A 15,614-nucleotide genomic window follows, 5' to 3' on the forward strand; every position below is an offset into this window, starting at 1 on the left:
TGGCAAATGGAATACAATGTGGGGAAGTGTGAAGTTACCACTTTGGTAGGAAAAACAAAAAAGCAGATTTTTTTGAATGGTGAGAGACTGGGAAATGTTTGTACTCAGGGGGACCTGGATGTCCCTATACATGAATCACACAGAATGTTAACATGCAGGTACAGCAAGCAATTAGGAAAGCAAATGGTATGTTAGCTTTTGTTACAAAGGGATTAGAGTATAAGAGTAAAGGGCCTAGAAATTCAGTTGGTTGCGCCAGCCGTTAGCGCCTTAGGAGGAGTAGATGTCGGGCACTAGGCGGCTAGCGGCCGGGCGCAGCGCGATCTGCACCTCGCCCCAACTTCACTAGAGATTTAGCGGCGGCGCAAAGTCTTTGCGCGCGCTCAGCTGCGCGCGCAGATCATGACGTCATTTCCTCGTGCAACGCCCTTTGTGCGCCCCCAACCGGAAATTCAGTCGCGACGCCCCATTGTGCGCCTGGCGCCCCTAGCGACTGTTAGAGTGGAACGGTGCTCAGTCGATGCGGGGCGCGGGGGGCGCAAATTAAAGGGCACTCCTCCTGCACTATAAAAGGCTGCCATTTCGCAGCACTCCTTCTTGAGAAACGGATCTTTGGAGAGAGACCAAGGTAGAGAGCTTTCTGCTTTGGCCCAACACTCGGACAGGTACTTGTGGCTTCAGGCCACAGCTTTCCACTTGTCTTTGCCTTCATTGACATCTCATTGTTTGCCAGCATATTATGGGGGCTGCAATGGGTGTAAACGCTGGCTTTCTCAATTACATCCAAAGGGCTCACAGACGCCGTGAGAGAGTGGCAGCCCTGGCTAGATGGAAAGGGGGCAACAGGCGTCGGGAAAGGAGGCCTTACCCACCCAGGGTATACCGCCAGCAGTTCTCCTATCTCAACATGTCTGACGAGCAGTGTGTTCGGAGGCTGCGATTCAGAAGGGAGGTGGTCACAGAGATCTGCCACCTGCTTGGCGGTGATCTGATGCCACAGCTGAGGAGCAGGACGTCTCTGTCAGTGGCAGTGAAGGTGACGGTGGCTCTCAACTTCTATGCCACCGGCTCCTTCCAATCCGCTACTGGGGACATTGCCAACATCTCCCAGTTCGCCGTGCATTGCTGCATCCGCCAGGTCACCAATGCCCTTTTCAAAAGGAGACGTCAGTTCATCTCCTTCTCCATGGCCCTTGCCAAGCAGCAACAGCGTGCAATGGGCTTTGCAGCATTCGCGGGCTTCCCCATGGTGCAGGGCGCCATTGACTGCACGCATGTGGCTTTGCGGGCACCTCTGGAGAATGCCGAGGATTACCGCAACCGGAAGGGCTACCATTCGCTGAACGTCCAGCTGGTGTGTGACCACAGGCAGCTCATCCTAGCTGTCAATGCCCGCTTTCCAGGCAGCAGCCACGATGCCTTCATCCTGCGACAGACTTCTGTGGCAGACATGTTCCAGGCACAGCCTCACCCACGAGGATGGCTTATCGGGGAAAAAGGCTATCCTTTGTGTACCTGGCTGATGGCCCCGCCCCGTGCGCCCAGCACCCCTGCTGAAGAGGGATACAATGAGAGCCATCAAGCGACCAGGAACATCATCGAACAAACAATCGGCGTCCTGAAGCAACAGTACCGCTGTCTGGATCGTTCCGGTGGAGCCCTACAGTATTCGCCGGAGCGAGTCTCCCATTTCGTGGTCGTTTGCTGCATGCTGCACAACCTGGCTATCCGCAGGACTCAGGCACTGCCACCAGAGATTGGAGGACCACCTCAGGAGGAGGAGGAGGAGGAGGAGGAGGACCAGCACAGGAGGGAGGCAGAAAGTGCAAGGGCCGCCCGTCGCCGGCTTATTGAACGTCGGTTCTAGGCCCCCTCTCAGGGAATGGCTTGTGCCAATGTCAGCAGATGAATGTAGCCGCTCCACAAGCCCTCAGCCGAGCAGGGCAACCAGGACTTAACAAAAAAACCATGCACACTGCAATTTAACAACAATAATTTATTGCAAACCTCTGCCCTTCCCACATTATATCCTCATGTGGAGAAGCCCCCTCCAAAAACACAAAACTACCAGTCTCGGCCTTACAAAAAGAAAGAAAGACACCAGTCTCGGCCTTACAAAAACACAACTGCACCAGTCTCGGCCTTACAAAAAGAAAGAAAGACACCAGTCTCGGCCTTACAAAAACACAACTGCACCAGTCTCGGCCTTACAAAAAGCACCAGGCATTTGTGCATACCTTCTACTTTTTGCCCTGCGAGGGCGATGCCTTTCGCATCCTTGCCTGGCCCCTGCCCATCCTGCAGCTCCTCCTCAATGGGAGCCCAGTGGCTGCAGCAAGGCTGGGGGAAGGCTGCTGAGGGGCAGATGGCGAGACGGCAGATGCCCTTGGGGGTCGGCCTGCACCAGCTCTGACCTTGGAGTGGCCGGCTGCTGACTGCTCCAACTCTGGCTGGGCGGCAGCAGTCTGTCCAGCGGCTCGTGGCAGCTGCAATGGCGGAGTGGCAGTGTCGGCTGCAGGAATGGTGCCAACCTGGCAGATCGCAGGTGCTCGCTGGTCGCCTGAGACGTTGGCACTCGCACGGGCCAGCACTGCAGCATGCGCAGCCAGCAGCTGAAGAGCAGACTGCTGGGCTGCTGCTGCACGGCGAGTGCCCTGGCGATGCCTGGCTGATCCAGCGAGGGTGGCAGCAGTTAGTGCCCGTGTGGCCCTGGTCTGTGTCCGCATGACAACAGCCAGTGAATGGACGGCACGACTGAGCACTTGGCTCGACGCCGCCTGTGCTGCCGCGAAGTCCTGTAGACTCCTGGCCTGTGCTGCTCCAAATTGCTGCACACTCCTTGACAAAGACTCAATGGAGTCAGGCATCCTTGCCACTGCAGCCATGAGCTCATTGTGCCTGCGCTCAGCCTGGACGGCCATTTCCTCCAGGAGTCGCACCTCCTCTGCGCTGACCGTCGCAGGACTGGAGGCCGCACTCACCCTCTGGGGAGAAGTCCGCCGAGCTTCCCCACCCCTCCCGCGTTGCTGCAGGCCGCTGGGCCCCGGAGCTTCACTCTCCTCCGACCCTTCCCCCCGGCTCCCCTCCAGGGAAGACGTGTCCCCTACATCGCCATGGGCTGGCGCGGCTGAGGGTGGCACTGATGGGCCGGCTTCCTCTTCCTCCTCCTCGTATTCCGAAGCGCTGACCGTGGCAGCTTGAGGGCCCGCCTCCTCACCTGGCGATTCACCATCTGAAAGCAGGAAGGCACAAGAGTAGCTTTAGAGTGAGGACACGGCGGCAGCGAGGGAGGCATGAGTGGTGCCATTCACTGCATTGGTCGGACAGTGGCAAAGGATGCTGATCTGAGGCGCAAGTGGGACGAGCGAAGTCAAAAAGGTGATGCCCTTACCATTGGTGCCCAGAACAGGGTCGGCATCTCCACTGGCGACGGGGCCAATCAGCCGGCCTGCCATAATGCTGGTCGAGGTCGGAGAGCTCTTTTACGTCAGGACGGCCTCCCCCGGTGTCAATTCGTTTCCGCCGGTTGTGCGCCACCTTGGCCTGCAAGAGATAGGACTGCCTCTAAGTACAGTGTGAAGCCCTGATCTTGTCTGCACTGCCTCCCATGGTCGAATAGCTTGTACGGTGTGAAGCCCTGATCTTGTCTGCACTGCCTCCTGTGGTCGAATAGCTTGTACGGTGTGAAGCCCTGATCTTGTCTGCAATGCCTCCCATGGTCGAATAGCTTGTACGGTGTGAAGCCCTGATCTTGTCTGCAATGCCTCCCATGGTCGAATAGCTTGTACGGTGTGAAGCCCTGATCTTGTCTGCAATGCCTCCCATGGTGGAATAGCTTGTACAGTGTGTAAAGTGCTGAATGTGCAAGTGATTTTCATGCCAGTCCCATAGCTGCTGGATGAGGGCTGGCCATTAGGGCTTTCAGGTCCCTTTGCCCATAAAGTGAGGTGCACATGCAGGGATGAGGAGGACACTGGAAAGGGTACTCACCCTGACAACCCGAGTGAGGTCGTTGAACTTCTTCCGGCATTGCACAGGAGTCCTGGCAACCACGCTGTTGGAAGACACCCTGTTTGAGACCTCCCTCCAGGCTTTCCGGTTGACGCTGGGCAGCGGCCTCTTGCCACCTTCTGGGAACAGAACATGGCGCCTGCGCTCCACTCCGCCAACCAGCAGCCTCAGGTCACCGTCGCTGAAGCGCTGCGCTCTCTCCCTGGCCTTCTCCATAGCCCTGGGCGTTGTGCAGGTGAAGCTGAACTGGTCAGGCCTAGGTTGAGGGCTGCAGTGTGCAGGGCGTGGCAGGCAAACAAATCCAACCTCCCCCTTTAAGAGCTGACCGGCGCCAGAGTGTCTGCCGTCAATCAGCAACTCGCCGCACCGGCGCTGCGCCCGGCCTCGGGGGTATCGCTCAGCACCGCCGGCTTAACGCCTAAAGATAGTCGTGCATCGCCTGTTTTAGCGCAGCAGCAACCTCTTGGGGCGATGCGACTGAATATCGCCGAAGGGGGCGCGACTTTGCGCCGGGCGCAAACTTTAGCGGCCGCCCGACTTTACCGCCCCAAAAGTGGCTATACTGAATTTCTAGGCCAAGAAGTCTTACTACAATTATACAGGGCATTGGTGAGGTCACAACTGGAGTACTGTGTACAGTTCTGGTCTCCTTACCTAAGGAAAGATATGCTTGCCTTAGAGGGAGTACATTGAAGCTTCCTGGGGTGCGGGGATTGCCCTCTGAGGAGAGGTTGAGTAGACTCGGCCTATATTCCCTAGAGTTTAGAAGAATGAGAGGTGATCTAATTGAAACATATAGGCCTAGAAATTGAGTTTGGGGCGGCCAGCTCGCTCGCGCCCAGAAACTACCGCTGCGCGCGGAGCCACTTGCGCCCGCTGGAAATTCAGTTTCAGCGCCCCAAGTCGAAGCCGGCCGCAAATCAAGGGTTTCGGCGCCCCCACTTGGGGTGCTGAAACTGAATATCGGCGCGCTAAGTGCCGCAGCGCCACCCGCTGCGGAGCGGCAGGCTGCGGTACTGCAGGCCTTCCTCCCTCTCTTAAGGGGGAGGTGCCTGCAACAGCGAGATCGCCGCTCGCTAGTGCCGGCAAATGAGCCCGGCACCACGGAGAAGTGCCAGGCTCCCGGAAAACAGCCGGCAATGCCGCGGGGGGGGCGTGGAGGAAGCCGGGGAAGGAGGTGCGGGCAGGCGGCCGCCGAAAAAGCGGCCGGCCGCACCTCCGCCTTAACTCGCCCCACTACCGCATCAGTTCGGCCCCGTTTTCTGGTCGCTGTTTGCGGCCGCCGCGGAAGAGGCGGCCGCAACTCAATATGGCGGTCGGGCCGGTAGCGGGGCACTGCGCACACCGATGACGTCATCGGTGGCGGCGCAGCGCTACTGGCTAACGCCGCCATTACCGCAGCGCTGAATATCGGGGAAAGCTCAGCAAGTGGCGCAAAAGCCCTCTTTGGGCGAAAACTGGGCGCAAAGCCTACTGAATTTCTAGCCCATAAAATTCTTAAGGGGCTTGACAGGGTTAATGCTGAGAAAATATTTCCATTGGCTGGGGAATCTAGAACAGAGGGTCACAGTCTCAGAATAAGGGGTCGGCCATTTAGGACTGAGATGAGGAGAAATGTCTTCACTCAAAGGGTTGTGAATCTTTGGAATTCGCTACCCCAGAGAGCTGTGAATGTACGAATCTTGAGTATATTCAAGACAGAGGTCGATAAATCTTTGGGAATTAAGGGATATGGGGATCGTGCGGGAAGATGGAATTGAGTTAAAAGATCAGCCATGATCTTATTGATTGGCGGAGCAGTCTCGAAGGGCCAAATGGCCGACTCCTGCTCCTATTTCTTATATTCTTATGTTTATTTTCTCTCTTTCTTTCTCTCTCTCTTTGTCTCACTTTTTCTCTCTCTCTTTCTCTCTCTCTTTCTTTCTTTCCTTCCTTCCTAACCTCCTTCCCTGCACTGGTTATGTCAACAGCCTAATACTGTAAAAGCGATGTCCTTTTGATCTGCAGCAACAACGATCAATATCATGACACTCTCCTTTCATTGAAAGTGCTGAACCTTGCTCGGGTACAGACCCTGTGGTCACAATGAGCTCTCCAACATCTTCCCCGCGTTGCCATTCTGAGCCTGGACTGCGGGTAAGGTTTATTGGTCTTTTAATTCAGCATTGCTTTCCTTTCAGACCAGTGCACGGAGCTCCCCCTATGCTCCCTGGAGCACGGCCAGCAGCTGGAATAGCCGGCGCTCGAGCTGGAACAGCCTTGGCCGAGCTCAGAGTCTGAAGCGCAAGCATCAGTCCGGCGAGCGAAAGTCCCTCCTCTCCGGCGACGGCAAGGAAAGCTCCGAAGAAGGCGATGGATCGGAGGATGAGAGAGCCAGTCGAGCAGGTAGCGGGAGAGGACCGCAGCGCGTGGAATCACTGGAGATAAAGGGCTCTTTCGACATTCCCGACACCCTCCAGGTACCGAGTCATCACAGATCCCCCAGCATCCACAGCAGCAGGGCCCCACCGATTGACCGCCAGGACTGTAATGGTAAAACCTCCCCGGCGTCTATGCTGCAGCAGTTCCACATGGACGAGCAGAGAGCTGAGTTAGAACAGGCTGAAGATGATATTGATACGGTGAGTGACGCCAGCGACTGAAAAATACAAGAAATCAACAACGTTTGGTAGAAATCAGCAGCGTCTTGTGTTTGAATATTTTCTCTGGGGACATGAGTTTGAACTTGGTGCTAACAAAGGGAATGGTCGTTCTCTCACGAGGGGTTCACAGTCTCAGGATACGGGGTAGGACATTTAGGACTGAGATGAGGAGAAATTTCTTCACTCAGAGGGTGGTGAACCTGTGGAATTCTCTACCACAGAAGGCTGTGGAGGCCAAGTCACTGTATATATTTAAGGAGGAGATAGATAGATTTCTAGACACAAAATGCATCAAAGGGGTATGGGGAGAGAGCGGGAATATGGTATTGAGATAGAGGATCAGCCATGATCATATTGAATGGCAGAGCAGGCTCGAAGGGCCGAATGGCCTACTCCTGCTCCTATTTTTCGATGTTTTTTCTATATTCTCTCTCTGCAGGTGTCACCTTCACCACTCCCTCCTCTTCTCCAACCAGACGGTGAGAGAAAACTGGATATAGAGAAGCATGGAAAGGCTTTCTATCTACTCTCCCCATTTCTCTCTCTGTCTCTATCTCTCCTTCTCACTCTCTCTTCCCCCTTCTTCTCGCTGTCTCCAGCTTTCTCTCGCACCCTCTGTCTGTATCTCTCACCCGCCATGGTTGTTAAGAACATAAGAACATAAGAAGTAGGAGCAGGAGTAGGCCATACGGCCCCTCAGGCCTGCTCCGCCATTCAATAGGATCATGGCTGATCCGAATCTAGACTCACGTCCACTTCCCTGCCCTCTCCCCATAACCCTTTTATTTAATGTTGCAGCTTCCACAGCTCTCTGGGGTAGCAAATTCCATAGATTTACTACCCTCTGGGTGAAGAAGTTTCTCCTCATCTCAGTTTTGAAAGGGCAGCCCCTTATTCTAAGGTTATGCCCCCTAGCTCTAGTCTCACCCATCAGTGGAAACATCCTCACCGCATCCACCCGATCAAGACCCCTCACAATCTTATATGTTTCGATAAGATCGCCTCTCATTCTTCTGAACTCCAATGAGTAGAGGCCCAACCTACTCAACCTTTCCTCATACGTCAACCCCCTCATCTCTGGAATCAACCGAGTGAACCTTCTCTGAACCGCCTCGAGAACAAGTATATCTTTTCTTAAATATGGAAACCAAAACTGCACGCAGTATTCCAGGTCTGGCCTCACCAGTACCCTGTATAACTGCAGCAAGACTTCCCTGCTTTTATACTCCATCCCCCTTGCAATAAAAGCCAAGATTCCATTGGCCTTCCTGATCACCTGCTGCACCTGCATACTAACTTTTTGTGTTTCATGCACCAGGACCCCCAGATCCCTTTGTAATGTAGCACTTTGCAGTTTCTCTCCATTTAGATAATAACTTGCTCTTTGATTTTTTCTGCCAAAGTGCATAACCTCACACTTTCCAATATTATATTCCATCTGCCAAATCTCTGCCCACTCACTTAGCCTGTCTATGTCCTTTTGCAGGTTTTTTATGTCCTCCTCACTCACTGCTTTCCCTCCCATCTTTGTATCGTCGGCAAACTTGGATACGTTGCACTCGGTCCCTTCCTACAAATCGTTAATATAGATTGTAAAGAGTTGGGGTCCCAGCACTGACCCCTGCGGAACACCACTAGTTACTGATTGCCATCCTGAGAATGAACCATTTATCCCAACTCTTTGTTTTCTGTTAGATAGCCAATCTTCCACCCATGCCAGTATATGACCCCCAATCCTGTGATTTTTTATCTTGATCAGTAATCTTTTGTGTGGAACCTTGTCAAATGCCTTTTGGAAGTCCAGATACATTACATCCACTGGTTCCCCTTTATCCACCCTGTATGTTACGTCCTCAAAGAATTCGAGCAAATTTGTCAAACATGACTTCCCCTTCATAAAACCATGCTGACTCTGTCCTATTAAATTATGTTTATCCAAATGCTCTGTTACTGTTTCCTTAATAATGGACTCCAACATTTTGCCAACCACAGATGTTAGGCTAACTGGTCTATAGTTTCCAGCTTTTTGTCTACTTCCCTTCTTAAATAAGGGTGTTACATTAGCAGTTTTCCAATCTGCCGGGACCTTTCCTGAGTCCAGGGAGTTTTGGAAAATAATCACCAATGCATCCACAATCCCTACCGCCACTTCTCTCAAGACCCTAGGATGTAGGCCATCAGGTCCGCGGGATTTATCCGCCTTAAGTCCCATTATTTTACCGAGTACCATCTCCTTAGTGATTTTAATCGTGTTTAGCGCCTCCACCCCCCCCCCCCCATTGCCCCCTGTTTGTCCAGTGTTGGGATATTTTTAGTGTCCTCTACTGTAAAGACCGATACAAAATATTTGTTCAGCGTCTTTGCCATCTCCATGTTCCCCACCACTAGTTTCCCAGTCTCATCCTCTAAGGGACCAACGTTCACTTTAGCCACCCTTTTTCTTTTTATATAGCTGTAGAAACTCTTGCTATCTGTTTTTAATTTTTTGCTAGTTTACTTTCATAACCTATCTTCCCTTTCTTAATTAATCTTTTGGTTATTGTTTGCTGGCTTTTAAATGCTTCCCAATCTTCTATCCTCCCACTAGATTTGGCTACTTTATATGCCCTTGTTTTCAGTCGGATACTATCCTTTATTACTTTACTAAGCCACGGATGGCTGTCTTTTCTTTTACTCCCCTTTTTCCTCAGTGGAATATATTTATCTTGAAAGATGTGAAATATCTCCTTGAATGTAGACCACTGCTCTTGTACCGTCTTACACTTTAATCTGTTTTCCCAGTCCACTTTAGTCAATTCTACTCTCATACTTCATAGTCTCCTTTATTTAAGCTCAGTACGCTGGTTTGAGATCCAACTCTCTCACCCTCAAACTGAATTTGGAATTCAACCATATTATGGTCACTCATTCCAAGGGGATCCTTTACCAGGACATTTTTTATTAATCCTGTCTCATTACACAGGACCAGATCTAAGATTGCCTGCCCCCTGGTTGGTTCAGTTACATACTGCTCAAGGAACACATCCCTAATACACTCTATGAACTCTTCCTCAAGGTTGCCATGCCCAATTTGATTAGTCCAGTCAATATGAAAGTTAAAATCCCCCATGATTATAGCTGTTCCCTTATTACAAGCTCCAACTATTTCCTGATTTATACTCCGACCAACAGAGTTGCAACTGTTAGGAGGCCTATAGACTACGCCCACTAGTGACTTTTTCCCCTTATTATTCCTTATCTCCACCCAAACTGTTTCACTATCCTGATCCTTTGACCCAATATCATTTCTGACTATTGCAGTGATTCCATCCTTGACTAACATAGCAACCCCACCTCCCTTTCCTTCCTGTCTGTCCTTCCTAATTGTCAAATACCCTTGTATGTTTAGTTCCCAGTCATGATCATCTTGCAGCCATGTTTCCGTAATGGCCACCAGATCATACCCATGTGTAGTTATTTGTACCATCAACTCATCTATTTTGTTACGAATGCTGCGTGCATTCAGATAAAGAACTTTCAAATATGTTTTCTGACAATTTATTCCTGCTTTTACCCCTTTTACTACTTTACCTTTATCATTGTACATTCTGTCCCTTCCTGACACGCTCTGGTTTTTAATTCCCCCACTGCTACCTTGCTCTATTGCCTTCTACGCTGTCACTTTTATTTTTTGCTCTCTTAAAACCTCCCCCCCACTAATTAGTTTAAAGCCCTCTCTACAGCCCTAGTTACTCGATTCACCAGGATTCTAGTCCCAGCACTGGCCAAGTGAAGTCCGTCCGCAATGGAACAGCTCTCTCCTGCCCCAGTACTGATGCCAGTGTCCCAAGAAGCAAAACCCATTTCTCCCACACCAGTTTTTGAGCCATGCATTTAACTCTCTAATTTTATTTACCCTAGCCAAATTTGCACGTGGCTCAGGTAGTAATCCAGAGATTATTACCCTTGTGGTTCTGCTTTTTAATTTGGCCCCTAGCTGCTCAAACTCCCTCAGCAGAACCTCTTTCCTTGTCCTATCTATGTCGTTGGTACCAACATGGACCATGACAACTGGATCCTCCCCCTCCCACTCCAAGTTTCTCTCCAGCCCAGAGGAGATGTCCTTAACCCTGGCACCGGGCAGGCAACACAGCCTTCGGGACTCTCGCTCTCGGCTGCAAAGAACCCTATCTATCCCCCTAACGATACTATCCCCTACCACTACAACATTTCTTTTAACTCCCCCCACTTGAATGGCCCCCTGCTCCACGGTGCTGTGGCCAGGTTGCTCATCCTCCCCGCAGTCCCCGTTCCCATCCTCATAGGGAGTAAGAGCCTCAAACCTGTTGGACAAGAGCAAGGGCTGCTGCTCTTCCAACACTACCTCCTGGATCCCCGTACCTGCCTCACTTCTAGTCACACCATCCTGTCCCTGGCCACGGACTACATCTGAATTAATTACTCTAATTGGTGTGACTACCTCCTGAAACACAGAGTCCAGGTAACTCTCCCCCTCCCTGATGTGTCTCAGTGTTTGAAGCTCGGATTCCAGCTCATCAACACGGAGCCGGAATTCCTCGAGCAGCCAGCACTTACTGCAAATGTGATCACCGTGAGCATCAATGGTGTCCACCAGCTCCCACATATTGCAGCAGCAACACATCACCTGCTCTCCCATTCTATGTAATTAATTAAATTTATTAATATTATTTTTAAATACCCTCTGCCCCGATTTTAGATGATGAATATCACACCTTAGAAACTATAAACCACAGAGTTTAAGTTTAAAAAGAGAGAAATACTCACCAACCAATCACTTACCTGCTTTCTGGTGACATCACACTTCGATTATTTTTCACCTCTCTCCTTCCCTTTGAGTTCCGAGTTCGGAGATTAGTACGCCTTACCTGGTCTCTGGGGCCTTTTATAGCCCCGCTCTGCCGCTCGAGTTTCCCGCCGACGCTCTGAGGCCTTACCTGGTCTCTGGGGCCTTTTATAGCCCCGCTCTGCCGCTCGAGTTTCCCGCCGACGCTCTGAGGCCTTACCTGGTCTCTGGAGCCTTTTATAGCCCCGCTCTGCCGCTCGAGTTTCCCGCCGACGCTCTGAGGCCTTACCTGGTCTCTGGAGCCTTTTATAGCCCCGCTCTGCCACTCGAGTTTCCCGCCGACGCTCTGAGGCCTTACTTGGTCTCTGGAGCCTTTTATAGCCCCGCTCTGCCGCTCGAGTTTCCCGCCGACGCTCTGAGGCCTTACTTGGTCTCTGGAGCCTTTTATAGCCCCGCTCTGCCGCTCGAGTTTCCCGCCGACGCTCTGAGGCCTTACCTGGTCTCTGGAGCCTTTTATAGCCCCGCTCTGCTGCTCGAGTTTCCCGCCGACGCTCTGAGGCCTTACCTGGTCTCTGGAGCCTTTTATAGCCCCGCTCTGCCGCTCGAGTTTCCCGCCGACGCTCTGAGGCCTTACCTGGTCTCTGGAGCCTTTTATAGCCCCGCTCTGCCACTCGAGTTTCCCGCCGACGCTCTGAGGCCTTACCTGGTCTCTGGAGCCTTTTATAGCCCCGCTCTGCCGCTCGAGTTTCCCGCCGACGCTCTGAGGCCTTACCTGGTCTCTGGAGCCTTTTATAGCCCCGCTCTGCTGCTCGAGTTTCCCGCCGACGCTCTGAGGCCTTACCTGGTCTCTGGAGCCTTTTATAGCCCCGCTCTGCTGCTCGAGTTTCCCGCCGACGCTCTGAGGCCTTACCTGGTCTCTGGAGCCTTTTATAGCCCCGCTCTGCCACTCGAGTTTCCCGCCGACGCTCTGAGGCCTTACCTGGTCTCTGGAGCCTTTTATAGCCCCGCTCTGCCGCTCGAGTTTCCCGCCGACGCTCTGAGGCCTTACCTGGTCTCTGGAGCCTTTTATAGCCCTGCTCTGCCGCTCGAGTTTCCCGCCGACGCTCTGTGATATGAGCTGGACTGGTCCAGTTCTCAGTGGACATTCCGCAGTAAAAAATTGATGCAAATTCTTTAATTGTTTTCCTACATCTACATAAATATAATAACTTCGAGATAACGGCTGACGTAAGAAAACTACTAGGCACTTGGTCTAAGTGTTAAACAAGGCTTTAATCAACTGTTTTACCTCATGGAGGTCTAGTTGTGTCCTTCACTAGTTCCTGTTAAGAATGTCCTGCGCAAGCTGGGCCCGTGCCCGAGTATTTATACTCTCCCTGGACAACGCCACCCGTAGGCCGCTCAGTATTATTTCATAAGTCTTTCTTTCATGAATGACTGATTCATGTCAACGGCCACATGAGGCGTAGCAGATGTAGACTGCCTGGATAATCAGGTAAATCAGACAGTTTTCCCAAAGCAAATGCATTAACAGTAAGGCACATTTGGTGAGTTGACCTCAGTATATCAGTTTGCCTGCACTTTTCTGTACTTCAGGGGCTGTAGTTGCAGGAGATGTTGCCACATCAGAAACAATTTTACTGAATCTGGAATTATTTTGGTCTCTGTGTTGTTAATGACGTTACTCATTTGGGAGTTTGAAGTCCTTATTGAGGCCATTACAAATGCTCGCACTTTATGTGTAGCAAGAGAATTTATTAAAATAAATTTTTTCATCACTTTAACATTCAAAAACCTGTAAATAAGTTTGTGTTATTTTTGGCCGCTTGAAAAATGTTTACATTTATTTTTCAAAAAATAAAATGTTAGTTTTAAATGTTTAATTAAATTGTATTTTAATTAATTTTAAACATGTAGGCCTAGAAATTGAGTGGGGTTAGCGCCCATTTTGAGGCGCTGGAGGGCCTAGCGCCGCAAGTACAGCCGATTGAGAAATTCACTTGGGCGCTGCCATCGGCGTTAGCCGGTTGCGCTGCGCCGGCACCGATGACGTCATCGGTGTGCGCAGCGTCCCGGTTGCCGTGGCAACGCGCCCGAATGCCGAAATTGAGTTGCGGCCGCCTCGCCCGTGGCAGCTGCAACCAACGATTTTTCAAAAGTTCGCTACGGGTCTTAGCGCCGGCGCATTAAGGTCGCGCGGCGGCCGGCCGCTTTCCCGGCGGCCGCCTGCCCGCACCTCCCTCCCCGGACTCCTCCAACACCCCCCAGCGGCACAGATGTGTGTGGGCCGCGAGCCCGGCACTTCTCTGAGGTGCCGGGCTCATTTTTCTCCACAGATCAATGGCCAGCGGTCGGGTGCAGGCAGCTCCTCCTTAACGGAAGGAGGAGGCCTGCACTTCCCCAGCCTGCCGCACCGCATCGGGTGCCGCAGCGGCGGATTAGCGCCGCAATGCGGCAGTCAGCGCCCATTGCGAGGCGCTGACACCCTCCAGTAGCGCCGGAAGCCGTCTGGGCGCGGCGCTACTGAATTTTTGGCGCGCGCAGGGGGACTTAGCGCCGGCGCTAAAGCCCTGGCGCGGCGCCAACTCAATTTCTAGGCCGTAATTTTTAAAATTTAAATGTGTTTTTTGGGTGATTCCTATTAAGCTTATGGGGATTCCGTACATAAATGGAATCTTCATAAGCATAATGGGAATTCCCCTTTTTGATTGGTTGGGCCGGCCCACGTGATCCCCATGGATGCTTGTGAACCGCCTGTGCCCCTGGGATACGTGGGCCTCAACACAGGCCTACGTGTAGAGGCCCAGGATCACGAGTCTCCGTGGATCCAGGGCCATCAGATAGGTGCGTAGATTTACTGCCATTCGGGATGCCTCCGACCGCAAATTCAGGCCCCAATGTTGCTTACGTCCCTGCGAAAATGGAACCACCTCCAATACTGATCTTGAAAGCGAACCCTCCCATTTTCAGTGACCGAAGCTGGAATTCAGACACTTCAGGACTGACATGTGCCGACTTGTTTCCGCAGAGTAAAGGAGCACGGTTGCGGGCGTGGATTCGAGCCAAGCTACCGCCCTGTTTCAAGGAGCGTGAGGGCTGGTCGCTCTACCTCTTCCCACCGCAGTCCAAGTAAGAAACTGAAAACCATGGACTTTGTGCTGTTAAGTAAAAGGAGCCAGTTGCCAGAAGGACACTGGAAATGTTTTCTTATTTTGCAAAAGCAGAACATGGGATTAAAAAAATAGCATGTCAGTGAGCCCTCCCGGTAACACAACCACAACTTGCATTAATATAGCGCCTTTAACATTGGAAAACGTCCCAAGGCGCTTCGCAGGAGTGTAACCCAACAGGATTATTAGAACAGGTGACCAAAGGCATGGTCAAACTGGCAGGTTTTACAGAGTGCCTTAAAGGAGGAGCGAGAGTTAGAGAGGCGGAGAGGTTTAGGGAGGGAGTTCCAGAGCATAGGGCCTAGACGGCCGCCAATGGTGGAGCGATAAAAATCGGGGATACACAAGAGGCCAAAATTGGAGGAGTGCAGAGACCTCGGAGGGTTGTAGGGCTGGAGGAGGCTACAGATATATAGGGAGGGGCGAGGCCGTGGAGGGATTTGAAAACAAGGATTTTAAAATTGAGGTGTTGCTGGACTGGGAGCCAATGTAGGTCAGCAAGTACAAGAGTGATGGGTTAACGGGACTTGGTGCGAGTTAGGATAGGGCAGCAGAGTTTTTTATTACTGACTATATCTCCAGTGGTGTTCATTCAGCTGGGGGTTGCCCACAAGGGGGGAAAGGAAAGAGCAACTCTTCCAAGAGCTCTTGGAAGAGGGGGTGAGAGAAGGATAATTTGTTTGGTTTTATTTACATAATTTAATTGTCAAAGAAGCAAGTGGTTTAGGGAAGAAAAGGGGGGCAAAAGTAGCTTAGAGAAGTGGGGCCGTCTTCCAAGACTTAGAGGAGGGAAAGGCAGTTTCTCTAATATCTCATCAGCACACATTAACATTTTTGTATTCATTTCTGGATGTCACCGCCGCTGGCAAGGCCAGCATTTATTGCCCATCCCTAGTTGCCCTTGAGAAGGTGGTGGTGAGCCGCCTTCTTGAACCGCTGCAGTCCGTGAGGTGAAGGTACTCCCACAGTGCTGTTAGGGAGGGAGTT

The 15,614-nt window shown here is 51.7% G+C and overlaps 1 protein-coding gene across 1 annotated transcript in view; it reads left to right on the forward strand.

Moving 5' to 3' along the window:
* Nucleotides 1-15,614, forward strand: part of cacna1g (calcium channel, voltage-dependent, T type, alpha 1G subunit) — a 372,735-nt gene that overhangs the window by 197,485 nt on the left and 159,636 nt on the right. Inside the window, exons 17-18 of the mRNA XM_085963330.1 lie at nucleotides 6,192-6,632; nucleotides 14,486-14,586. Of these exons, the coding sequence (XP_085819456.1) occupies nucleotides 6,192-6,632; nucleotides 14,486-14,586 (542 nt within the window). The remainder of the gene's footprint in view (nucleotides 1-6,191; nucleotides 6,633-14,485; nucleotides 14,587-15,614) is intronic.

Source organism: Somniosus microcephalus, chromosome 21 (genome assembly GCF_052327205.1).
Source record: "Somniosus microcephalus isolate GS21.2 chromosome 21, FLI_Smic_1.0, whole genome shotgun sequence".
Lineage (NCBI taxonomy): Eukaryota > Metazoa > Chordata > Chondrichthyes > Squaliformes > Somniosidae > Somniosus > Somniosus microcephalus.